Genomic DNA, 26,001 nt, shown 5'->3' with positions numbered 1-26,001 from the left:
CGAGAGGTCATCGAGTCCAGCCCCCCGCCCTCAAGGCAGGACCAAATACTGTCTAGACCATCCCTAATAGACATTTATCTAACCTACTCTTAAATATCTCCACAGATGGGGATTCCACAACCTCCCTGGGCAATTTATTCCAGTTTCAGACTATGCTGACAGTTAGGAACTTTTTCCTAATGTCCAACCTAAACCTCCCTTGCTGCAGTTTAAACCCATTTCTTCTTGTTCTATCCTCAGAGGCCAAGATGAACAAGTTTTCTCCCTCCTCCTTATGACGCCCTTTTAGATACCTGAAAACTGCTATCATGTCCCCCTTCAATCTTCTCTTTTCTAAACTAAACAAACCCAGTTCCTTCAGCCTTCCCTCATAGGTCATGTTCCCTAGACCTTTAATCATTCTGGTTGCTCTTCTCTGGACCCTCTCCAATTTCTCCACATCTTTCTTGAAATGCGGTGCCCAGAACTGGACACAACACTCCAATTGAGACCTAACCAATGCAGAGTAGAGCGGAAGAATGACTTCTCGTGTCTTGCTCACAACACACCTGTTAATGAATCCCAGAATCATGTTTGCTGCTTTGCAACAGCATCACACTGCTGACTCATATTCAACTTGTGGTCCACTATAACCTCTAGATCCTTTTCTGCCATACTCCCTCTCAGACAGTCGCTTCCCATTCTGCATGTATGAAACTGATTGTTCCTTCCTAAGTGGAGCACTTTGCATTTGTCTTTATTAAACTTCATCCTATTTACCTCAGACCATTTCTCCAATTTGTCCAGGTCATTTTGAATTATGACCCTATCCTCCAAAGTGGTCGTAACCCCTCCCAGCTTGGTATCATCTGCAAACTTAATAAGCGTACTTTCTATGCCAATATCTAAATCATTGATGAAGATATTGAACAGAGCAGGTCCCAAAACAGACCCCTGCGGAACCCCACTTGTTATGTCTTTCCAGCAGGATTGTGAACCATTAATAACTACTCTTTGAGTACTGTTATCCAGCTAGTTACGCACCCACCTTATAGTAGCCCCAGCTAAGTTGTATTTGCCTAGTTTATTGATAAGAAAATCATGCGAGACCGTATCAAACGCCTTACTAAAGTCTAGGTATACCACGTCCACCGCTTCTCCCTTATCCACAAGATTCGTTATCCTATTAAAGAAAGCTATCCGATTGGTTTGACAGGATTTGTTCTTTACAAATCCATGCTGGGTGTTCCCTATCATCTTGCCACCTTCCAAGTGTTCGCATATGATTTCCTTAATTACTTGCTCCATTATCTTCCCTGGCACAGAAGTTAAACTAACTGATCTGTAGTTTCCTGGGTTGTTCTTATTTCCCTTTTTATAAATGGGCAGTCTTCTGGAATCTCTCCTGTCTCCCATGATTTTCCAAAGATGCTAGCTAGAGGCTCAGATACCTCTTCTATCATCTCCTTGAGTATTCTAGGATGCATTTCATCAGGCCCTGGTGACTTGCATCTAACTTTTCTAGGTGATTATTGACTTGTTCTTTTTTATTTTACCTTCTAAAACTATCCCCTTCCCACTAGCATTCACTATGTTCGGCATTCCTACAGACTTCTCGGTGAAGAACAAAACAAAGTCATTGAGCATCACTGCCAATTCCAAGTTTCCTATTACTGTTTCTCCCTCCTCACTGAGCAGTGGGCCTACCCTGTCCTTGGTCTTCCTCTTGCTTCTAATGTATTTATAAAAATCTTCTTGTTTCCCTTTATTCCCGTAGCTAGTTTGAGCTCATTTTGTGCCTTTGCCTTTCTAATCTTGCCCCTACATTCCTGTGTTGTCTGCCTATATTCATCCTTTGTAATTTGTCCTACTTTCTATTTTTTATATGACTCCTTTTTTATTTTTAGATCATGCAAGATCTCGTGGTTAAGCCAAGGTGGTCTTTTGCCATATTTTCTATCTTTCCAACACATCAGAATAGCTTGCTTTTGGACCCTTAAGAATGTCCCTTTGAAAAACTGCCAACACTCCTCAATGGTTTTTCCCCTTAGTCTCGATTCCCATGGGACCTTACCTATCAGCTCTCTGAGCTTACCAAAATCCACCTTCCTGATATCCATTGTCTCTATTTTGCTCTTCTCCCTCCTACCCTTCCTTAGAATTGTGAACTCTATGATTTCATGATCACTTTCACTCAACCTGCCTTCCACTTTCAAATTCTCAACCAGTTCCTCCCTATTTGTTAGGATCAAATCTAGATCAATCTAGGATCAAATCTAGAACAATTTCCCCCCAGTTGCGCCCACATCAGATAGTCTCTCAGACGCTGCATCACGAGAGGGCCCGGCTCTGCGCTGAGCCATTAGACGCCTGAACGGAGAAGGTCACCTCGAGGGCTTTGAAGAGTTGCCTGTGTAAGCATCTCCCCCCTACTCAGCCTCCTCCCCCTGTTCTGCCTGCCCCCGAGAGGACAGCTCCCCACAGGGGGGCCGCTGGTGGGCGGTGTGTTATGACGTATCAGTTCTGAGCTGCTGGGTCTGATTCCTCCAGCACGTAGATTAGCAAGTGAGATTCAACCTTCCAGCTTCCATTCTGGGGTGAAATCCATCATGGTCCCCCAAATCTGCCACCCCCCTCCCCGAAGCCCTATCACTAGGCAAAGACCCTGTAGACCAGTGGCTCTCAATCTACTCAGATTCCTTCCCCTCTCAGCCTCAAGGTTCTCTGTACTTTGGAACGACTTCTGCGCTAAATCAGCTAGAAATACCACCATAGAGATGATTTGCCTTCACATTTTATAGGGCCACTGTCGAATATATTGCACAGAGCAGAGTAAGCACCTGAGAGGGGAATTTTACATGAAAAATTAAAAATTCTACCAAAAAAATCAAACCTGCTGCGCACAATATTTTAAAATTTCTCCAAAATTCTGCATCTTTTATTTGTCAAACCAACACAATATAATCCCAATTTCAATCATTATTTTTGCAATACCTGTCAGCGAGCATGTGACAAAACAGAAACCAAACGAGATTGAGGAGCTGGTGTTTGAGAAATGGATTCCTCACTAGGCACATGAATTCAGAACGGCGAGTAACAATCCGTACACACTTTAAAGCAGAGCTGCAGTTCCCGCACTCCCAGATGCAAGGCGAGGTCAGGGTGCGAGGGAGGGGGGCCAGACATAACAGGGAGATGAGGCTGGGATCCTGGCTGGTAAGCCCGGGCTGTGGTTTCCGTGGTCTCTAGCCCTCCGCAAGGGTTTTGTTAGCACTGGATGGGCCAGGACTGGAGTCCCTGCAGCAGAGGCCGATTCCCACCCATGCTCTGGTCTTGTTCCCCATCCAGGAGGTGATCAGAGGGGGCAAATTCCCAGCTGGGGTCTCTGTTCCCGGGACCTCACCCGGTGGAACTGGCTGGCCATGATGGTCTCAGCCCCACTTCTCTGCTGGCTGCCCTGCCCCCCTGGCTGCGGGCTTGTGATTCACGTGACAGCTGCATGGAGCAATGGCCACTGGAGGCTCTCCAGGTATTGCAGAAGTGATTGTACCAGCTACATCCTGTGGTCTCCCCGCATTGTTCACCCTCCCAGATACACCCACACACACGGCTTCCTGCTGCCGGCTGAGCCAGTCTAGGTGAGCTGCAGGAGTTGTGTGGGGGACCTGGGAGGAGGCTCGACTTGGAGATGCTGCGTCCCCTCAAGACACGGGTAAGGAAATGAGGGAAACCCTCCAGCTGCCCCACAACCCTCCAGCCCCCATCTGTCCCTTGGATCTCCCCCATCCTGCCCCAACCACTCCTCTAATCCCGGTGGCTAGAGACGGTTGACATTAGTTGTCTCCTGTGGTGAAAAGTCATGAGACCCCATCCCGCTGGGTGTTGAGTGACACTGTCTGAGCTCACGGATCCCATCTCAAGGGGTGCTGCACAGGGAAATGTTTGGAGGGGAAACTGAAGCCTAAGGCTGTGATGTGACTTGGCCAAGCTCCTTGAGCGGTTCAGTGGCAGAGTCTGGGGTGGAACCAGCCGCTCAAATTGTCTCTTGCAACAGCCTTTCATTAGACAAAAGGTGTTAGGGGCCTCCCCTTTCTCCCGTGCACTGCCCCGGGACTTGTTTGTTGTCAGTGTTGTTGAAAGCCTGGAAATCCCTTTCAATTTTTTTTAAAAGGGCCGGGGGAGAGGGAGGATTGGTCACTGGTTAAATTCTCAAAAAAAAAAAAACCGAGAGAGAGTCGCCAGCCCCCTTGGAAAACCAACAGCAAAAAGAGTATTTAGGACTTTTAGGCCCTGTCTACACGACAGAGATCGAATCTGTTGCGGTTAATCTTCCGGGGTTCAATTCAGCCGGTCTAATGAAGCCCTGACAGGTCGAGGCCAGTAACCCAGCTCCTACGAGGAGTAAGGGAAGTGGACAGTGCCAAAAGCCGAGTAAAGATGAACGGAGCTGAAGCTGCTGAATGTGGCTGAATTTCACCTTGTCCGTAGTGTGGGCCGGGGTGAGTGAGGCTCGGGGGGAAATGTCTCCAGGGCTCTGTCTCTGCGTCTGAGCAACTCGCCCTCCTGCCGCCTCCCTGGCTTTGAAACACAAATGATCGGCAAGAAGGTAACACGGTTCATTGAAATTGGGCTGGGTAACACTCTTCTTCCAATGTAAAACCGAAACCCGTTGGGGCTGGGTACAGAGGAAACAAACCCTGCATCTCGGCAGCGACCTCACTGAGTCGACCCTTTCGGTCCCCTGCTCGCCCTGCGGTTCGCTGCTTCTAAGGGCTTTGCACCACTGGGGCCATCGGCCCACAAGGATTCGATCCCACCTCAGCTCAGCCCAGGGACTGGGAGTTTATAAACGCCACCTCTGTCTCTCTCTGTCCCCGTCCTGCAGCCCTTTTCACTGCTCTCTCTTCCTCCCCACAGCCCAGCGTCTGCCCCGGCCCCACCCAGCCCTGAGGAAAAGGGGGCCATATTGTGTCAGTAGCCTCTCTGAGAATGGAGTTTGCCCCAATCTTACTCCTGGTGCTCTATGGCTTGGCCTTCCTCACGGGGGCACCATTGAACGGCTACGTCCTCTTCGTCACCGGCTGCCGTACAGAGAGGACGGCCAGCGCCGTGTGGTTCCTCAACCGGGCCGTGTCCGATTTCATCTTCCTCCTCTGCCTGCCCTTCAGATTCATCATCATCTTCTCCCTGCACATAGGTTGGGCCAGGAGGCTGAGCAGCTCCATCACCTCCCTGCACATGTTCTCCAGCGCCTTCCTCCTCACGGCCATCAGCGTCCATCGCTGCGTCCTCTTGGCACGACCTGAGTGGGCCCAGAAATGCTGCACTCCCTGCCTGGCCTGCTGGGTGGCTCTGGGCACATGGGCCCTGTCTGCTGGGTTCAGCTTGCGGTACAGTGACCTCTGGGAATCCCTCCTTCCACCTCCCAGCACCAGCATAAATTTCCAAATGGATCCAGAGAGGGCAAAAGTTGCCATCGCAATCCAGTTCCTGGTCGGATTTCTGATTCCATTAGCCTTGAGCCTGATCCCAATGTTCTGCGTCATTCACACTGCCAGGCTGGGAAGGAACCAGCTGATCCAGGCCACCCAGCCCCTCAAGATCCTTCTTGGCTTCATCCCAACCTTTTTCTTCTGCTGGCTTCCATATCACATCTTCTACTTCCTGCAGTTCTCAGCTACGCACCCTCGGCCTCTTCTGCATATAGGATGTGTAGTTACTTACTTCCTGACATATGTCAACAGCTGCCTCAACCCCATCTTCTACCTCACCATGAATGAAGAGTTTCTGAGGTACCAGCAACGTGCTCGCAACCCCCACACCACCGACCACTCGGAGTCGGAACCAGCTGACTAGCCCCATCCTCCAGCCTCCATGAGCTGCACCCTTTAGGGCCAATTTTAGGGAATGCTGGGCCTGGAATGCCTGAAGGAAGAATTCTGTACACTAGGTCTAATAGTTTCTTTTTTATCCCAAAATTGTTTTTTATGGCAAGTGAATTTTGGGCCTCCTTTTGCAGGATTAGAAAACCTGTGTGATAACGAGAGCTGAGAGATCTAGACGCTGAATCCAAGTAGCTGAACAAAGAGAAGGTGACTTGATCCCAGGCTGTAAGTATCCAGACGGGAACGGATATTGAACAAGGGGCTCTAGTCCAGCTGAGGAAGGTCTAACATGACCCAGGGAACAAAAGTTGCACCCAGACAAATTCAGCCGGGACGTGAGGGGAATGTTTTGAACGGCCAGAAACACTGACCCTGTGAGCAATTTCCCAAGGGTCGTGGTGGATCCAGGACTGTCCCTCCCAATACACAAATGTGCAGCTGGGTAGGGTGCCACCCAATGGCACCAAGTTTCATGGTCCCCAACCATGGGTGTGTGGCATTGCCAGCTCCAGGAGCCATCCCCATCCCCCAGCCAACCCCCCCCCCCCCCCCACGGGCTTCAGCCTGGGAAGCCATTTCTGGGGGGCTGCAGGGCCTGGAATATCCCCCCCTACTCTGTCCATGCCCTCCCCGAACACAATTATACCCTTCCCCCAACCTCTCCTGCCTGCTCAGCACCCAGCTGCTGTCAGTAAGTGCTGGGTGCACCCAGGCCCCCCCAGTTTCTGCTGCCTCCCTTCCCTGCTCCTGCCCCCATGGCTTTTTTTGGAAATGGAGCTTTTTGATTTTAAAAAAAGGCAGTCTAGATGCGGATCTTTCGAAAAATAACCCCTTTTTTGAAAGATCCTGTAATAAGGCATCTTTCGAAAAAGGGTTTATTTTTTCAAAGATCCACATCTAGACTGCCAGGGAGGTGGGGGTTTCAAAAAAACTCCATTTAAAAAAAAAAGTGGCGACTGTGTTTATGCTAATGAAGCAAGGGATACTTAAATCCCTGCTTCATTAGCAATTTTGACATGCCTAATCTACATCTCTTTGTCAACAGAGAGGTGTAGTCTAGACACAGCCAAGGTGTGGGGGGGTCTCATGGCTTTCAACAGAGGCCATGTGATCCGATCTTTTCTGGCGTGTCAGCTGTCCCTTTCTTAAAGCCTCCAACACTTCAGATGATTTTGTTTTTGCCGCTGGTTCACAATTAGTCAACGTGTTTTCATGAACGCTCCATGGTGACGTCACCATGAGGTGGGTTTTATTTGGAGGGGGAAGGTATTTGCTTGGTAACTTGTAGTAACAAGAGGGCCTGACACATACGGCCATGCTTCACACACCTGGGCTACGTCTAGACTGGCCCCTTCTCCGGAAGAGGCATGCTAATTTCTAACTTTTGAATAGGGAAATCCGCGGGGGATTTAAATATCCCCCGCGGGATTTAAATAAACATGGCCGCCGCTTTTTTTCCGGCTTGGGGAAAGCCGGAAAAGAGCGTCCAGACTGGCGCGATCCTCCGGAATAAAGCCCTATTCCGGAGGATCTCTTATTCCTACTTTCAATAAGAGATCCTCTGGAATAGGGCTTTATTCCGGAGGATCGCGCCAGTCTGGACGCTCTTTTCCGGCTTTTCCCCAAACCGGAAAAAAAGCGGCGGCCATGTTTATTTAAATCCCGCGGGGGATATTTAAATCCCCTGCGGATTTCCCTATTCCAAAGTTAGAAATTAGCATGCCTCTTCCGGAGAAGGGGCCAGTCTAGACGTAGCCCTGGGGTAAGGCCTGAGGCCTAGTTGAAAGTAGACACAATTTTGCTGCTACAAAGCAAACTTGAGCTCTAAGCAAGAGGCAGGTCCAGCTCACCGATTACAGCAGGATCTGGGCTGATATTGCAGAAACACCCGCACCTCAGAGGTACTAGGTGGAGGCCGAAAACACCGTCCAGAGGGGTGGCACCAGAACACCTGGCTCAGAAACATCTTCGGACCAACACACTCCTCACAGATAAGAGGGACATCCTGTCATAACCATGAGGGTTGGCCAGCAGCCTGGGGACTAAGGGTTAACCTAGCCAGGTATGCGGTCAGCCAATGATAAGGGAAGTCGGGATTTTAAACTGAGACAAGGAATTTTTAACTTTTCCCTCCTTTTGTCTCTGAGCCAGTTTGCTCTCTGGATACCAAGGGAGACAGAAGACAGGTCTCTCCAAGAAAAAGACTCTTCATAACAGGGGTGGCCTGTCTATATAGACGAACTAGGCGGTCACCTAGAGCGCCAAGTTAAATGGGGTGCCAAATGGTGGCACAATATCATTGAGGGGTTTGGAGGTGGGGCGCCAATTGCCTGGCTCGCCTAGGGCGCCAGTTACTGGCAGCTAGTCTAGGGCCACCCTTATGTGTAAATAGGTTAAAGTCTAGATACATTTATCAGGTTTGATTTTTTTCTAGTTTGGGAATTTGGATCTGATGTCTGTGCTGTTAGAAATGTTTTTTTCTCTCTTTTGTAACTAAATTTTGGCCCATGGGGGAATTGGTGGCTCTTACCATCTAGCCATTCATACTATGCTTGTAACTGGAATATTGTTTTGATAATAAAAGTTGTTTCTTTTTCCATCCAACCTGGTACTGGTTAATTTTTGTGTCCTGGCTTTACTTTAGAGCTGAGATTTCTCAAGTGATTTTTTTTCCCTGGTTTTTCTTGCAATACCTGGGTGGTGGCAGCAATTTTTTTTTATTTCCCAAAGTCTGGGTGTTAGGATTTTGGGGGAAGTTTTGTACCAAAGTCCGTGGAGATCAGGTATTTGGGGTGCTTTTGCAGTCCCCCACTTCTGCATTCATCATGCTAGAGTGGGGAACAACTTTGACCCACCCTCGTTCAGGACAGGGCCAGCATGATGGACAGAGATGTTTGGTTCAACCCCCATGTACAAGTTACTGGGCTTTAGCCAGAAAACCGATTTTAACCTACGCTGGCTTTCAGGCCCATCCCCAAACCCACATCTATCATTGGGAGTTATTAGGATTTCCCCAAGGACTAGGACAGACAGTAGAGGCGAACTAACAAGGATTTATTAAGCAACAAACAAGGTAACTTCAAAGAGGAATAAGATAGGACCCCACACAGCAAATAGAACAAAATAGGCTTGATTGCGACTTAAGGTGAGTACCAGGTAAGAACCCAGCTGACTGGAGGAAGAATGTCACAGGGACAATACCATGTCTCGCAGCTTGGGACCCTCACGGCAGCGCCTGAATGCCAGATTCCAGATTCGGTCTCAGTCGTCTGGAACAGCAGCAGGATCGGAACAGCAGGAACCTCCCTCAGCTGGAGCTGTTCATCCTCCACCCCTGGTCCTGGCCTTGGCATTCCCAGGCACTCTACAAGGAAATAATTGGACAATAAAACCTGTCCCTAGGTCACATGAGGGAATGTGCAGGCACAGGGCCAGCTGAGGTGTGCATGGGAGCAGGACAAAGTCAGGGCACCACATCACCGTCTTTAGCCCTCTGGCTCAGACCAAGCATGATACTCTTTTGGACCCCTCAGCACTTTCCATGTACAGTCGGGATGACGTTTTACAATGCCCATTACATTGTAGTTATCAATGCGGAATGTTATCCGCCTGTAACTGTGCCCCCCCCCCGAAAAGGGGGGCGTGGGTCTGCCGTCCCCATTCCTTCCCACCCTTTACCCAGTCTCGGGACGTCCGGCCCTCTGATGTCGGACTGCTTAGCCCCTTTTCGCTGGGCACTATAGTCCCTCGGTTCCCCCTACGAGAAGGAGGCGAAAGGGGGGCCCGGGCCTGCCCTCACTCGCGGGCCCCAGCCCAGGGCCCTAAGGACTCAGACTGCCCGGCAGTCCCAGTCTGGCTGACGGGGTTGCATCCTTAAACGCGCCAGCCCACGGGCTTCATTCACCGCCCTGCCCTGGGCTACTTGCCTTTCTCCTCTCCTCTAAATATTACCGGTAGCCTCCGGTCTCACCGGGGAGGCGGTCCTGGGCCACTACCCCCCTTACTGGTGGGTCCACTCCTCCTCGCCTGTCTCCCCCTCCCTCCGCTGTCCGGCGGGTTTTGAAGTTCCCGCTGCGCCGGGACGCTGATGTACGTCCTGCCCCCTGCGCCGACCGGCCAGCTGATCCATCCCTCCTCTTTCCCGCGTCCACTGCGGCGTTTCCTCAGCTGCGCCGTGGCTCAGGAGCATCCGGTGCATGGCCAGTAGCTGCTCCTCAGCAGCGTCAATAGGGGGCACACACCCCGGGGCTCAGTGCTGGTTCTCGGCGCCCCGTCACACCGCCATTTTGTCCTTCGGACATCCTGTTCTGTCAGGCCCCTTTGTCATTCTTTGCAATCAGCTCTGGGTTCAGCTGAGTGCTCTAGTATCCCCTGCAAATTTTCCCTTCTCACTGTTTAGCTTTTTGTCTAGATTATTTATGAATAGATTGACTAACACTGGCCCCAGTGTGAACCCCTGCGGGACACCACTAGACACCACTGTCCGGTCTGAAAATGACCCTTTATTCCCACCCTGTGCTTCCTACCTCTTAATCATTTACTGAACTATGATGGAACTTTGACTCCCCTTCCATGGAATGTCACTTTACATAAGAGCTTTTGGGGAGGGGCCTCATCAAACACTTTCTGGAATTCTCAGCACGCTAGATCCACTGGATCCACATGCTCGTTAACCCCTCTAAGAGCTCTCATAGATCAGTGAGGCATGATTTATGTTCATCTCTGTGTCTGATAATTCTGCTCTTTACTATACTTTCTACCACTTTGCCCAGTACTGATGTTACACTTACCACCACAAAATTGCCAGGATCACTTAGAGAGTCCTTTTTAAAGTTTGGCTTCATGTAAGGTAAACTCCAGTTATCTGGCACAGAAGGGGATTTAAGTAACAGATTACAAACCACAGTGAGCAGTTCTGCATTCTCACAGTTGTGTTCCTTCAGAAATACTGTCTGCTCCTGGTGATTTATTGATGTTCATTTATTAGTTTGTTCTGTAATCTCCTCTAATGACACCTCAGTCTGGGCATTTCCTCAGATGTGTCACTTCAAAGGATCGGCTCAGGTGTGGGAATCTCAGCTGTGGAGACTAATGCAAAAAAATCATTGCATTTCTCTGAATGCCCTTATCGTCCTTTCACATCTCGATCATCCAGTGACCCCGCTGCTTGGTTAGCAGCTTCCTGCTTCTGACGAACAACATGTTCATTTGCTATTCCCTTCTGAGTCTTTTAATTTAGGGTAAACATTTAAGTTCACCCTTCTATCATTTTGGGTTTAAACTTTTTTTCCTGTAGTTTGCAAGAGTTCACTTTTTGCCCTGTAACTTTCAATTTCCTCATTTTTGTGGAGTTCCCCTTTCTGAAAATAAAAGCTCCAGTGCTGGGTCACTGAGGTGTTTTTGTTGCAATGGGGATGATCGGCCTCATTATCTGATGGTCACTGTTCCCAAGAAGTGCAGTTGATGTCACCTCTGGGATCTGAACCTGTGTTCCACTGAGCAAGAATGGCCCCTCCCCATGTGGGTGACAGGAAAAGCTGTTCCAAGAAGGAGTCGTATCCCCCCTGCTATATTATCCTTAGGGCATTTAATGACTAACATAGAGTGGGCCAGACTTCATTGCTCTTCTCCAGCATCTAACCCCAAAACCCACCAACTTTTGTAGAAAGTACTGGACACCCAGAGTTTAGTCTGTAAGGGTATGTCTACACTACCCCGCTAGTTCGAACTAGCGGGGTAATGTATGCATACCGAACTTGCTAAGGAAGCCCGGGATTTGAATTTCCCGGGCTTCATTAGCATAAAGCCGGCGCCGCCATTTTTAAAAGCCGGCTAGTGCGAACCCCGTGCCGCGAACCCCATGGTTATGAGGAGCAGCTGACTTCACTGAGATGACCATTTTGGTCCCCTGGTGACCCTGCAGTTCGCTGCTTCTAAGGGTTTTGTACCACTGGAGCCATCGGCCCACAAGGATTCGATCCCACCTCAGCTCAGCCCAGGGACTGGGAGTTTATAAAGGCCGCCTCTGTCTCTCTGTCCCTGTCCTGCAGCCCTTTTCACTGCTCTCCCTTCCTCCCCACAGCCCAGTGTCAGCCCCGCCCAGCCCTGAGGAGAAGGGGGCCATATTGTGACAGCAGCTCCTCTGAGAATGCAGTTCCTCCCAATCTTCTTCCTGGTGCTCTTTGGTTTGGCTTTCCTCACTGGGGCGCCATTGAACGGCTACGTCCTCTTCGTCACCGGCTGCCATGTGAAGAGGACGGCCAGCACCGTATAGTTCCTAAACCAGGCCATTTACGATTTCATCTTCATCCTTTGCGTGCCCCTCAGATTCATCTTCTTCCTGCATTTAGACTGGGCCAGGAGGCTGAGCAGCACCATCACCTCCCTGCACATGTTCTCCAGCGCCTTCCTCCTCATGGCCATCAGCGTCCATCGCTGCTTCCTCACGGCACAGCCTGAGTGGGCCCAGAAATGCCTCACGGTCTCCCTGGCCTTCTGGATGGGTCTGGTTACGTGGGTCCTGTCTGTTGAGTTCAGCTTGCGGTACGGTGACCTCTGGGAATCCCTTGTCCCACATGCCAACACAAGAATGTATTTCCCAGTGGATTCAGGGAAGATGAAGGCCGCTGTCACTATCCAGTTTCTCATCCCATTATCCTTGAGCCTGATCCCAACCTTCTACGTCGTTCACATTGCAAGGCTGGGAAGGAACCGGCTGATCCAGGCCACCCAGCCCCTCAAGATCCTTCTCGGCTTGATCCCGACCTTTTTCCTCTGCTGGCTGCCCTATCACATCTTCTACTTCCTGTAGCTCTCAGCTATGCACCCTTGGCCTCTTCTGGAATTAGGAAGTGCATTTGCTTGTCTCCTGTCATATTTCACCATGGAGGAAGAGTTTCTGAGGTACCAGCAACGTGCTTGCAACCCTGACCACTCGGAACAGGCCAACTAGCCCCGTTTTCCATCACCTCCACGCCATGAGCTGCACCCACAAGGACCAATTTTAGGGAGTGCAGGGCCCAGAATGTCGATATTGCCTGTAGGAAGAATTCTGTGCACTGGAACTAATTCTTTCTTTTTGACCCCTAAATTGTGCTTTATGGAAAGTGAATGTGTTGCCACGGAGGAAAAAAAAATTGTCTGAAAGCTGTAGATACTGGGGGTATTTTAATTTAATTTAATTTAATTTAAGGGGGTACTTACAATTTTTTTTCTTCTTTTGGGAAAAAAGGGCACTTTATAAAAAAATGTTGAGAAACGCTGGTCTAGACCATCCGTGAGCGATGTCTATCTAACCTGTTCTGAAATATCTCTAGAGATGGAGATTCCACAACCACCCTAGACAACTTTTCCAATGTTTAGCCACCCTGATAGGTAGGAAGATATTGAACAAGGGGCTCTTCAGTCCAGCCGAGGAAGGTGGAACGTGACCCAGGGAACGGAAGCTGCACCCAGGCACATTCAGCCGGGACGTGAGGGGAACGTTTTGAACGGCCAGAGACACTGACCCTGGGAACAGTTTCCCAAGGTTCATGGTAGATCCAGGACTGTCCCTCCCAATCTACAAATGTGCAGCTGGGTAAAGTGCCAGCCCTGAAGCCTTGAGAGCAGCCCCCAATCACCCACAGAGACAGGATTTTCCTTTACAAAAGCCAGGTTGACTCTTCCCCAACAAATTGTGTTTATCACTGTGTCTGACAAGTCTGCTCTTTTCTGGGATTTCAACCATTTTGCCCGATACTGACGTTAGACTTACTGGTCTGTAATTGCCAGGATCACCTCTAGAGCCCTTTTCAAAACTGGTGTCACATTCACTACCTTCCAGTTATCTGGCACAGAAGGGGATTTAAGTAACAGTGTAACGAGCGAGCCCGTCCGGCTCCCCGCTGTCTCTGCTTCCCCCCCTTCTACGTAGTCCCCCTCACCCCTTGTGCTGCCCCACTTCCCTCCTTCCTGTGCTGCGTGCCTCTCCTTCTGTGTTCCGTGCCTCCTTCCTCCGTTATTCTCTCCTCCTCCTCTATTCTTCCCTCCTCCTCCTTCCCTGCTCCTTCCTCCTCCGTTCGCTCTCCGTCTCCTTCCTTCCTCCTCCTTGCTCCTTCGTCCTCCCCCCTGTCTTTCCCTGTTCCCCCTTTTTAAATCCCCCGCCGGCGTCCGGTCCTGGTGACGTAAGACGCCACGTCACCAGGCCCCTCCCCCGCCGTGCGTCCGGGTCTGATGACGTCAGACACCGCGTTGCCAGGCTCCGCCCCCGCCTCACGTGGACGTCCTGGTGTCGCCCCGCCCCCGCTGCGCCGCCCGTTATCCGAGCTGCGGCAGAGGAGCAGGCCCTGCAGGGTTGCCGCGCTCCCTGGGTGGCGCCCAGGAGAGCCAGTGCGATCGCGGGCTGAGTGCGGGGCGGGCCGCCGGGTGGGGCGTGGGGGCGGCGCGACCCGTCACACACCTCCCCCTCCAGGTTCGCCTGTTCCTCTCCTCGTGTCTCTGCAGTCTCTTCGGGTATTCTGGAAAAAAAGTCCGCATTCCCATGGTCTCTCCCTGCCCGGTGGCTCACTTTAAACCGGTAGGGCTGCAGCGCCAGGTACCACCTCTGGATGCGGGGGTTGGCGTCCTTCATAGCCTGGAGCCACCGGAGAGGTGCGTGGTCGGTCACCACCATGAACGTACTGCCTAGGAGATAATATCGTAACATGTCAACGGCCCACTTGACCGCCAAGGCCTCCTTTTCTATTGTTGAATACTGCCGCTCCCGCGGGAGCAGCTTGCGGCTCACGTATACTATAGGATGTTCTTCCTCTCCCTCGCCCTGGGACAATACCGCACCGAGCCTGCGCTCGGAGGCGTCCGTTTGCAAAATAAATGGGTGAGAAAAGTCGGGCTGTGCCAGCACGGGGGCTTGGGTCAGCCGTTGTTTTAGGGTCTCAAAGGCCTGGGCACACTCGGGGTCCCACCGCACCCTCTTAGGAGCCGCGTTCCTGGTTAGATCCGTCAGCGGGGCCGCAATGGTCGCAAAATCGGGCACGAAACGCCTATAATAACTGGCGAGTCCCAAAAACTGTCGGACCTGGCGCTTCGTGCTCGGGGGGGGGGGGGATAGTTTCGTAGCGCCTCCATTTTCCCGATTTGGGGCCGTATCTGCCCTCCCCCCACCGTGTACCCCAAGTACGACACCTCCCGTTGGCCAAACTGACACTTCACGGGGTTAGCGGTGAGCCCGGCTTCCTGAAGGGAGGATAATACCGCCTCTATTTGCTGTAGGTGTTCGGCCCAGGTAGCGCTAAAAATGATTATATCGTCGATATAAGCCGCCGCGTACGTCCCGTGGGGCCGGAGCACTAGGTCCATTAGCCTCTGAAATGTGGCGGCGGTGCCATGGAGGCCGAAGGGCATCCGCTTGAATTGATACAGGCCGAACGGCGTGGAGAACGCGGTCTTCTCGCGGGCCTCCTCCGTCAGCGGGATTTGCCAATACCCTTTCGACAGGTCGATAGTGGATAAGTATCGGGCATTCCCCAGTCGCTCCAGCAATTCGTCTATCCTTGGCATTGGGTAGGCATCGAACACAGACACAGCGTTGACCTTCCTGAAATCGATGCAGAACCGGGTGGTGCCATCCTTCTTAGGAACCAGTACGATGGGGCTTCTCCACGCGCTGCGGGATTCTTCGATCACCCCCCACCGCAGCATTTTGTCCACCTCGTCGCGTACCGTCCCCCACAGTTTCCTGGGCAGCGGCCTGACCGGCTCTCTCACGGGGCGGCCGGGCGCGGTCACGATCGGGTGATGAATCAAATTGGTCCGTCCTGGTGTCTCCGTCAGGACCTGTGAGAACCTCCCCAAGGTTTCCTGTAGCCCCCTGCTCTCCCCTGGTGTGAGGTCCGGGTTCAGGCGAGGCCGGGCGGCTACTTCTTCTCCCCTTGACTCTAAGACCCACCCCGCCAGGGCTTCCCGGGACCGCCATGCTTTAAGCAGGTTGACATGATAAATATTGGTTGCCTTCCGCTTCCCGGGCATCCTGATCTCATAGTTCACGTCCCCAACCCTCCTGACCACCTCGAAGGGGCCCTGCCAACTAGCTAGCAGTTTGGAGGACTGCTCGGGCAACAGGAGGAGGACCCTATCCCCGGGCTGGAAGGTGCGCAGCCGGGCGCCCTGGTTATAGTGGCGGGCCTGCTTCCCCTGTGCCTCCTCCAGATTACGCTTGGCGAACTCACCCACCCGACGTAGCCTTTCCCTGAGCCTCAGGATATACTGTACTGTTCCTTGCACTCGGGTCTCCTGCGCCTCCCAAGCCTCTCTCACTATATCTAGGATCCCTCTAGGCTGCCTACCATACAGGAGCTCGAACGGGGAGAACCCCGTGGAGGCTTGGGGTACTTCCCTTACTGCAAACAGGAGGGCCGGCAGGGCCCGGTCCCATTCTTTAGGCTCCTCTTCCACGAATTTCCGGAGCATCCCCTTGAGCGTCCGATTAAATCGCTCCACGAGCCCGTCGGTTTGTGGATGGTAGACCGATGTCCTCAAGGTTTTTACCCTCAGCAGGCGGCACAGTTCCTTCATAAGCGCCGAGGTGAAATTCGTCCCTTGGTCAGTGAGGATTTCTCCGGGTATGCCTACTCGTGAAAAGATTTTAATCAGTTCGTTCGCGAGCGTGGAGGCGGTTGCGTTCCGGAGTGGTACTGCCTCAGGGTATCGGGTCGCGTAGTCTACTACCACGAGGATATACTGGTACCGGTTCTTTGTCCGCTCCAATGGTCCCACCAGGTCCATAGCGATCCTCTGGAATGGGACATCTATTACCGGCATCGCCACTAGCGGGGCCTTGGCCACCCTTCCTGGTCCCATCTACTGGCATTCCGGGCAAGATTCACAAAAGTCTTTAGCCGCCCGGTATATGCCAGGCCAGTAGAATCGATGCAAGAGACGCTGCACTGTTTTCTCATACCCCAGGTGCCTGCCCCAGGGGTTGCTGTGAGCCAGGTCCAACAGCCGCCTGTGATGTAGCTTTGGTACAACCAGCTGCGTGACCACCTCCCCGTCCTCCCGTCCCTCAGTGATCCTATATAGTCGGTCGTCCTGGATCTCAAAGCGTGGGTAGGTCCTTTCTCCTTCCGCCCCTGTGGTCGCACTCCCCCACGCTTGCTGCAGGCGGGGGTCCTCCCTCTGTTCCCGGACGAAGTCAGGGGACCACTCCCCCTCCGTGCCAGTCGGGCCCTCCCCGGCCCTGGCTCCCGTCCCCCTCATTGGGGCCTCTGCGTCTTCTGTGGCCAAGGCGGCTTGGTCCCCCTGCCACTCCCGGAGGGCCTGCCCGAACCCGCTCCAGTCTCTTCCGAGGAGCACGGGGCATATGAGTCCCGGTACAAGGGTGACGTGGGCCCTCCCTTCCGAACCCCCATCTTTTAAGTGCACCCAGGCAGTGGGGTATGGCTCGACTCGCCCGTGTACGCATTGGACGAACACGGGGGGTCCCCGGGGCTCCCTGGGGGAAACTAGGTCAGCTCGGACCAGAGTCTGGCCGCAACCTGAGTCCACGAGGGCGGTGACTACCTGGCCCCCAACTTCCACCTGACGCAGTATCTTTCCCGCAGCCTGGGACCCCGGCCTGTTCTGCCCCGCCATTACCTGCGTAAAGGAGCAGTCCATCAGCGGGCAGTCCCGTTTGAAATGTCCTTCTTGGCCGCATTGGTAGCATGCTCCCCCGGGGCCCCGTGCCGGGGGGGGATTGGTCTTTCGATCCTCCAGGGCGGCGGGGTGGGAGGTTGGCTCTTCCCTCGCGGGTCGGCTCCACACCGGTGCTAGGCGTCTGCCCCCTCCGCGGCCGGGGCTGAGGGGGGCAGCTGGGCCCCTTGCCTCCCCTTGCCGGGGTGGGGGTCTGGTCTCTCTCGATGCCCCGCTGGAGTGTTCCCCCCGCGATCCGACTCCTTCCCTGCCTCCCTCGGCTGACATATAATCCTCCATAAGGGTCACCGCGTCGGCTAAAGACGTAGGGTGGTGCCTTCTCACCCACCGCTGGCCTTCCCCCGGAAGGATGTGTAGGAACTGCTCCAAAACCACCTGCTCCGCTACCTGGGGTCCTGACCGCTGCTCGGGCTCCAGCCAACGCCAACCTGCCTCTCTTAGCCGCTGCGCCACGGCTCGCGGGCGGGCCCCCGGGGCGTATTTTTCCTGCCGGAACCGCTGTCTATAAGTCTCTGGGGTGACCCCTAGCTGGTCCAGGATTGCCTCTTTTACTTTATAATAATGTAGGGCATCTCGCGGGTCTAGACTCCGATAGGCCAGCTGAGCTGGGCCCGTGAGGTACAGAGCTAGCAGAGTAGCCCAATGTTGCTCTGGCCACCGGGCGGCTGTGGCTACCCTCTCAAAAGTGACCAAAAAGGCCTCGGGGTCGTCGGCAGGGCCCATTTTAGTCAGTCTTACGGGGAGCTGAGCTAGGGCCCCACCTTCCGCCCCTTCCCCCCGACCGCTGGGGCTGGCCCCCGGCCCGCATTTTCCCACTGTATCACCCAGTGGTCCTGTTGCGCCCAGAACTGCTCAGTCACGTCACGCAGTAGTTGGGCCTGCTGCTCCCGATGCTGCGTGGCCAGCTGCTGAAGGAGGGCCGTCTGCTGCTGTTCCTGCTGATGTTGGTTGTCCGTCAGCCATTTGAACACGTCGGCTGCGTCCATGGTTCCGCGCTGCGCCCAGTCGCATCTTTGCTGGGCTGCTCGTCCTGGTACCTTCACCTCTTCCACCCGTGGGGTTTTTTTTTTTGTGAGTTGTTGTTGGGGTTGCTGTTGGGGTTCTGTGATTTTAGCTAGAGTTCAGGCACCCACATTCTCCACCACGTGTAACGAGCGAGCCCGTCCGGCTCCCCGCTGTCTCTGCTTCCCCCCCTTCTACGTAGTCCCCCTCACCCCTTGTGCTGCCCCACTTCCCTCTTTCCTGTGCTGCGTGCCTCTCCTTCTGTGTTCCGTGCCTCCTTCCTCCGTTGTTCTCTCCTCCTCCTCTATTCTTCCCTCCTCCTCCTTCCCTGCTCCTTCCTCCTCCGTTCGCTCTCCGTCTCCTTCCTTCCTCCTCCTTGCTCCTTCGTCCTCCCCCCTGTCTTTCCCTGTTCCCCCTTTTTAAATCCCCCGCTGGCGTCCGGTCCTGGTGACGTAAGATGCCACGTCACCAGGCCCCTCCCCCGCCGTGCGTCCGGGTCTGATGACGTCAGACGCCGCGTTGCCAGGCTCCACCCCCGCCTCACGTGGACGTCCTGGCGTCGCCCCGCCCCCGCTGCGCCGCCCGTTATCCGAGCTGCGGCAGAGGAGCAGGCCCTGCAGGGTTGCCGCACTCCCTGGGTGGCGCCCAGGAGAGCCAGCGCGATCGCGGGCTGAGTGCGGGGCGGGCCGCCGGGTGGGGCGTGGGGGCGGCGCGACCCGTCACAAACAGGTTACAACCCACAGTGAGCAGGTCTGTAATTTCACTGTTGAGTTCCTTTAGAAATACTGTCTGCTCCTGGTGATGTATTGATCTCATCACTTTCTTCTGTTATCTCCTCTAATGACGCCTCAGTCACAGACATTTCCTCAGACGTGTCACTGGAAAGCAATGGCTTAGGGGTGGGAACCTCCCTCACACGCTCAGCTGAGGAGACCAATGCAAAGAATTAATTCAGTTTCTTTTAATGGCCTTATCGTCCTTTCACATCTCAATCGTCCAGGGGCTTTGCGGGTTGGTTAGCAGCTTCCTGTTTCTGACAAACTGCACGCTCTTTGCTTTTTACCTTTTGAGTCTTTTAATATGGAGTATACATTTAAGTTGACCCTCTAGCATGGTGCATTTAAATATTTTTTCCTGCAGTTTGCAGGGATTTCACTCTTGGCCTGTAACTTTCAATTTCTGTTTAAGTTACCGCCTTGTTTTCGTGGTGCTCCCCTTTCTGAAATAAAATGCCTCAGTGCAGGGCTGCTGAGGTGTTTTTGCACTATGGGGATTTTAAATCGAATTCTCTGATGGTCACTATTCCCAAGTGTAGCAGCTGTTGTCACCTCTGGGAGCAGAGCCTGCGCTCCATGTCACAAGAATGGCCCCTCCCTGTGTGGGTGCCAGGAAAGGCTGTTCCCAGACGGAGTCATTTAAACTTTCTCTTAATACCCGTCCTGAAGTGACGTGTCCACGGTCAGGCTGGGGATAGTTGAAATCCCCCATTATTACTGAGATTTAACTTTGGGTGGGCCAAATTTCATTGCACTTATTCAACCTCTAAAAAAACCCAGCCCTATAGAAAGTACTGGAGAGCCAGAGTTCGGTCTGTAAGGAATTTCGGCAAGGACTGCCTATTGTCAGCCTCCTGACATTCAAGTTCCAAAAGAAACTAAAGAAATGAATTTAATTAAATAACTTTATAAAATCTTACGGAGAAACAAATGATCTAATTCTCCCAACAGGACACGCCCATTGTCTAACCCACAGATACTGCCCACAGCTACAGCAAACAGAAGTGAAGAGAAATCCCAGAGTAAAGTGTGACCAGTCCACACGGACACAACAGGAAAAGTCGGAGGCCCCCAAAGCTCAGATTTAGTTCCCCAAAGCCTCAGTTTGTGCCTCTGCTCGTCCAATCTGCACCATACGCTGAGTCTGAACCATCTCTCCACTTGCTCGCAGGGATCCTCAGTTGGAGTCCGGGCAGCCTGTTCCCCTGCCGTGGATCACTGCGAGGCAGCCCCACTCCCTGATTAACCAGGCAGTGAACTCCCAAATGAACAGACTTACAGAAACCCTGTCACAAGACAATATGAACAAACGCCACAGAACTGGCTCTTCCAGGGACAGATGACCATTTTGGGGGGGCCCAGGGAAGCACAATTTTGTGGGGTCCCCCTTTACCACGGCGCATGTGCAGGGCTTCTTGAAGCACGGGGCCCAGGGCGGCCGCCTCGCTCGCCCTGCCCTATATCCGCCCCTGGGCTCTTCCCCCGTCGCTACATTGACAGAGGGGCTGAAGAATCCCACTGACGGAGAAAGGAACGACCAGAGTTTGGCCAAACTCAAACCAGCAGTGAGAGCAGACAATTAACACAGGAGAAGGGATTTCCCCTCCCAGGTTCCACCTACCATATAATTTAGCTTTGCCCGTTATCCTTGGTAGAGGGTTAACACCATCACCACCTGCTGCAGAGTGAGGAACAGCAGCCTGCTCTCTGCTCCTGCCTCCGCTTCTCCCAGCTCACCCAGGCCTTAGAAAAGCACCTGCCCTGCCTGCAGCCTCGTGGAGCTTGACCCCAAACCCGACACACACACCCCAGAAACTTCTGGGTGTGGAGCCTAAATCCACCCAGCAACAGTAACACTCAGCTCACTCCTACCTCCCCACAGGGGGCTCTTCAAGACAGCTCCCTAGTAGGTGCCTGGGTTACACATGCTCTGGTTTGGTTCATTAACAATTCCTACTTAATTTGATTCTCTGCTCTTTTCACATATAGACATACAGAGCCCCCCACCACGCCCAGCCTCTTCTGCCCTTCCGATATAATTGGTACCCAGGTATTACCCTGTCCCACTGATCATCCATGTTCCACCAAGTTTCTCTGACACCTGTTTCACCAATCTCCTCATTTCATAACTTCACATTTTACCAGGCCATTGTAGAATATATTGTATAGGGCAGATTAAATACCCAGCAGGGGAATTCTGCATGAAAAATTAAACAATCTACAAGGAAAAAAAATCCAAACTGCTGTACGCAATATTCTTAAATTCTACAAAATTCTGCATGTTTTATTTGTCAAACTAACACAATATCATCCCCCCAATTTTAATAATTCTTTTCACAATACCTCCCAACAAGCAGGTGACAAGACAGAAACCAAATGAGATTCAGGAAATGCTCTTTGAGAAATGGATTCCTCAGTAGGCACATGAATTCAGAACGGTGACTAACAATCCGTATACACTGCAATGCACAACTGCACTTCCCACACTCTCAAATGCACGGCAAAGACTGGCATGGGGTGATTTGGGGGCGGGGCTCACATAACAGAGAAATGGGGGGCTGGGCTTCCGGCAGTTAATCCCAGCAATTCATAGAACATAGCATCACAGAACACTAGGACTGGAAGAGACCACCAGAGGTCAGCGAGTCCAGTCCCCTACCCTCATGGCATCTACCATCCCTGATAGACGTCTACCATCTACCATCCCTGATAGACGTCTATCCAACCTGCTCTTAAATATCCCCAGAGATGGAATTCCACAGTTTCCCTAGGCAATATATTCCAGTGTTTAACCACCCTGACCGTTAGGAAATTTTTCCTAATGTCCAACCTAAACCTCCCTTGCTGCAGTTTAAGCCCATTGCTGCTTGTCCTATCATCAAAGGTGAAGGAGAACAATTTTTCTTCCTCCTCTTGTGACATCCTTTTAGATACCTGAAAACCCTTCTCAGTCTTCTCTTTTCCGAACTAAAGAAGATGAGTTCTAACAGTCTGCCTTCATAGCTCATGTTCTCTAGACCTTTCATCAGTCTTGTTGCTCTTCTCTGGACCTTCTCCAATATCTCCACATCTTTCCTGAAATGTGGTGTCCAGATCTAGACACAATACTCCAACTGAGGCATAATCAGCGCAGAGTAGAGCGGAAGAATGACTCCTCGTGGCTTGCTCACAACACACCTGTTAATGCATCCCACAGTCATGGCACCAGGGCCAGATCCAGCATTGAAACCTGCTCTCTGTGCCCAAGATACCTCTAGGGATGGGTCCCAGGCTGGCCTGAGCCCAAACATTCAGAGGGGCCTGAAGGTGACAGAGGCGAGATACAGGCAGGTTGGAGACCAGGCTGTGGTTTGGGTGGTTTCTAGCCCAGCGCGAGGGTTTCCTTAGTGCTGGCTGGGCCAGGGCTGGGGTCCCTGCACAGAAGCCGGGCTCAGATCTCATGTGCTCTCTTACCCCAGCTGGGAGGGGAGCGGAGGGGACAAAGTCCCAGCTAGTGTCTGTGCTCCTGGGACCTCACCCGGAGGAGCTGGCTGGACGTGTCTCTGCTGGCTGCCCTGCCCGGTGGCCCTGCATGTGGGCTGCCGAATGCAGACACTTTGCTGGGGCCGGGTGGCTGTGGGGGAAACTTGTGATTCATGTGACAGCTGCAGGTTGCAGTGGCCACTGGAGACCAACCAGGCTTTGCAGATGGGATTGGACTCAGCTACGTCCTGTGGTCTCCCCCCATTGTTCACCCGCCCAGACAAAACCACACACACGGCTTCCTGCTGCTGGATGAGCCAGTCTGAGCGAGCTGCAGGCATCGAGTTGGGGACCTGGGACGGGGCTTGACTTGGAGACGCTGCCTCCCCTCAAGACAGAGGTAAGGAAATGAGGGAAACCCTCCAGCTGCCCCACACGGTGCCACTCTGCCCTTCTCCCTCTTCCCCCCCCCCAACTGTTCCCTGGATCTCCCCCTTCCTGCTGCCCCATCCACCCTCCTCATCCCACTGGCTACAGCCGGTAGACATTAGTTGTGTGTCCTGTGGTGAGAGGACGTGAGCCCCCATCCCGTTGCATGTTGAACGACACTGTCCAACTTCAGGGGTGCTGCACAGGCAAATGTTTGGAGGGGAAACTGAGGCCCAAGGCTGTGACATGACTCAGCCAAGCACCCTGAGTGGTTCGGTGGCAGAGTCTGGGATGGACCCAGGAGTCCTGACTCCCCGTCCAGCCACTCAAATGGTCTCTTGCAACAGCCTTTCATTAGACAAAAGGTGTTAGGGTCCTGCCCTTTCTCTTCTGTACTTTACTTTAATGGCCCCAGCTGGGTCTGGCACCTCCCCAGGGTTGAATGAGCTGGAGTTTTGCAGCACCAGGGCTGCAGCTCAGATTAGCTCAGCTCCTGCTCTGGGGCTGCGGTTGCCCAGGATGTGGCCACGTCAGATGGTCTCTTGGACCCTGCGTCACGAGAGGACCCAGCGCTGGTCTGAGCTGTTTGAGGCCTGCATGGAGTTGGCTGCCTTGGGGGCTTTGCAGAGTTGCCTTCCTGAGCTTGTCCACCCTGTTCAGCCACTTGCCCCCCCCCCCCCCCCCCCCCGCTCTGCCCTGCTCCCAAAAGGACAGCTCCCCGGAGGGGGCTGCAAGTGGGGAGGTGTCACGAGGGGATCACTTCTGTGATGCCGGGTCTGATTCCTCCAGAACGTAGATTAGCAAGTGAGATTCAACTTTCCAGCTTCCATTCTGGGGTGAAATCTGCTGTGATCCCCCAAATCTGCCCCCCTCTCTCAAAGACCTATCAGCGGGCAAAGACCCTGCGGACCAGTGGATCTCAATGTTCCCAAACTCAGTTTCCCCTCTCAGCACTCTGACTTGTCCTTTCTCCGCACTTCAGAACAAGCTGTTTGCCAAATCAGAGCTGGAAATACAAGTAACCCTGCGCACTGGTGCCAAGAGGTGCTTTGCCTTCACATTTTACCGGGCCATTATTGAATATATTGCACAGAGCGGGAATTCTGCATGAAAAATTTAAAATTCTCCAAAAACAAATCAAACCTGCTGTGCACAAAATAGCTCCAAGGATGGCAGCCACCGACGGGAGCCTGATATGGCCAAAAAATGCACCTGCCTTTTTCTTTCTTTTGCTTGACAATTCTGGTGTGGCTCTTTGCATTTTTTCTGCCACAGTTTCGGCTCTCTTTGTTCAATTCCCCTGGGGACTGCTCCCAAGCTAGCATGATCCTGGCTACCCTAGGAGCTCAGGCTGAACTGAAACGTGTCCCTGGCTTGGGGCCTGCACATGATGGACGTGAGACACAGGCAGGCTGGAGGCCGGCCTGTGGTTCGTGTGGTTTCTAGCCCAGAGCGAGGGTTTCCTGAGTGCTGGCTGGGTCAATGCTGAGGTCCCCGCAACAGAGGCTGGGTTTAGAATCTCATGTGGCCAACTCTGGTCATCTTTCCCAGCCGAGAGGGGATCAGAGGGTGCAAAGTCCCAGCTGGTGTCTCACTCCTGGGACCTCACCCGGTGGAGCTGGCCGGGTGTGTTGATCTCTGCCCCAGCTCTCCACTGGCTGCCCTGCCCCCTGGCCTGGATGTGGGCTGCCGAACACAGACAACTTGCTAGGGCTGGGTGGGGCACTTGTGATGCACGTGACAACTGCAGTGGCCACTTGAGGCCTTGAAGGCTTTGCAGAAGTGGTTGGACCCAGCTACGTCCATTGTTCACCCTCCCAGATACAGACACATACGTGGCTTCCTGGTGCCGGCTGAGCCAGTGTGGGTGAGCTGCAGGAGTCGTGTCGTGCACTTGGGACAGGGCTCAATTCGGAGACACTGCGTCCCTCCAAGACACGGGTAAGGTGGGGCGAGAGAGCGGGGGTAGGGAGAATTGTTGTCACCATTGTTGGAAATTGGGAAATCCCTTTTAAAAATGCTTTAAAATGGCAGACGGAGAAGGAGGACCAGTCACTGGTGAACATCAAAAGGAGTATTTGGGACTTGTAGGCCACGTCTACACAACGAGGAAGATCGAAGCTGCCTCTGTCAATATTCCGGGGTTCCAATTAGCGTGTCACTGAATTGAGAGGGGTGCTCCAGTCAAGGCCAATAACCCTGCTCCTACGAGGAGTAAGGAAAGTGGAGAGGAGCGTGTGTTCCCGGCGACTTCCTGCAGTGTGCATGGCGCCAAAGGCCAAGTAAAGATGAACGGAGCTGAAGCTGCATGGCTGAATTCAGCCTTGTCCCATAGAATGGGCCAGGGGTTAGGGAGGTTCGGGGGGAAACGTCTCCAAGGCTCTGTCTCTGTGTCTGAGCAACTCGCCCCTCCTGCCCCCCTCCCCGGCTTTCAAACACAAATGATCAGCAAGAAGCTAAAGTGATTTATTGAAATTGGGCTGGGTCACCTCCTCCCCCAAAATGTAAAACCAAAACCCATTTGGGCTGGTACAGAGAAAACAAACCCTGCATCTCGGTAGCAACTTCACTGAGTCGACCCTTTCGGTCTCCTCTTCGCCCTGCGGTTCACTGCTCGTAAGGGCTTTGTACCACTGGGGCAATAAGCCCACAAGGATTCGATCCCACCTCAGCTCAGCCCAGGAACTGGGAGTTTATAAACGCCGCCTCTGTCTCTCTGTCCCCATCCTGCAGCCCTTTTCACTGCTCTCCCTTCCTCCCCTTAGCCCAGCGTCTGCCCCGCCCCAGCCCTGAGG

At 53.0% G+C, this 26,001-nt stretch overlaps 1 protein-coding gene and 1 pseudogene across 1 annotated transcript; both read left to right on the top strand.

The window, feature by feature from the left end:
- Window positions 1-4,564: 4,564 nt before the first annotated feature.
- On the top strand, window positions 4,565-6,398 carry LOC102453715 (chemerin-like receptor 1). The gene has a single exon (XM_075907796.2). The coding sequence runs from the start codon at window positions 4,969-4,971 to the stop codon at window positions 5,833-5,835; it is 867 nt and encodes a 288-aa protein (XP_075763911.2). The 5' UTR covers window positions 4,565-4,968; the 3' UTR covers window positions 5,836-6,398.
- A 5,596-nt stretch (window positions 6,399-11,994) lies between these two features.
- LOC142819693 (chemerin-like receptor 1) lies at window positions 11,995-12,816 on the top strand (annotated as a pseudogene).
- Window positions 12,817-26,001: the final 13,185 nt, after the last annotated feature.

The sequence above is a fragment of the Pelodiscus sinensis genome, chromosome 22, assembly GCF_052426305.1.
Source record: "Pelodiscus sinensis isolate ZL-2025 chromosome 22, ASM5242630v1, whole genome shotgun sequence".
NCBI lineage: Eukaryota > Metazoa > Chordata > Testudines > Trionychidae > Pelodiscus > Pelodiscus sinensis.
The sequence above is the reverse complement of the archived record's forward strand: the minus strand, read 5'-3'. Positions and strand labels throughout refer to the sequence as shown.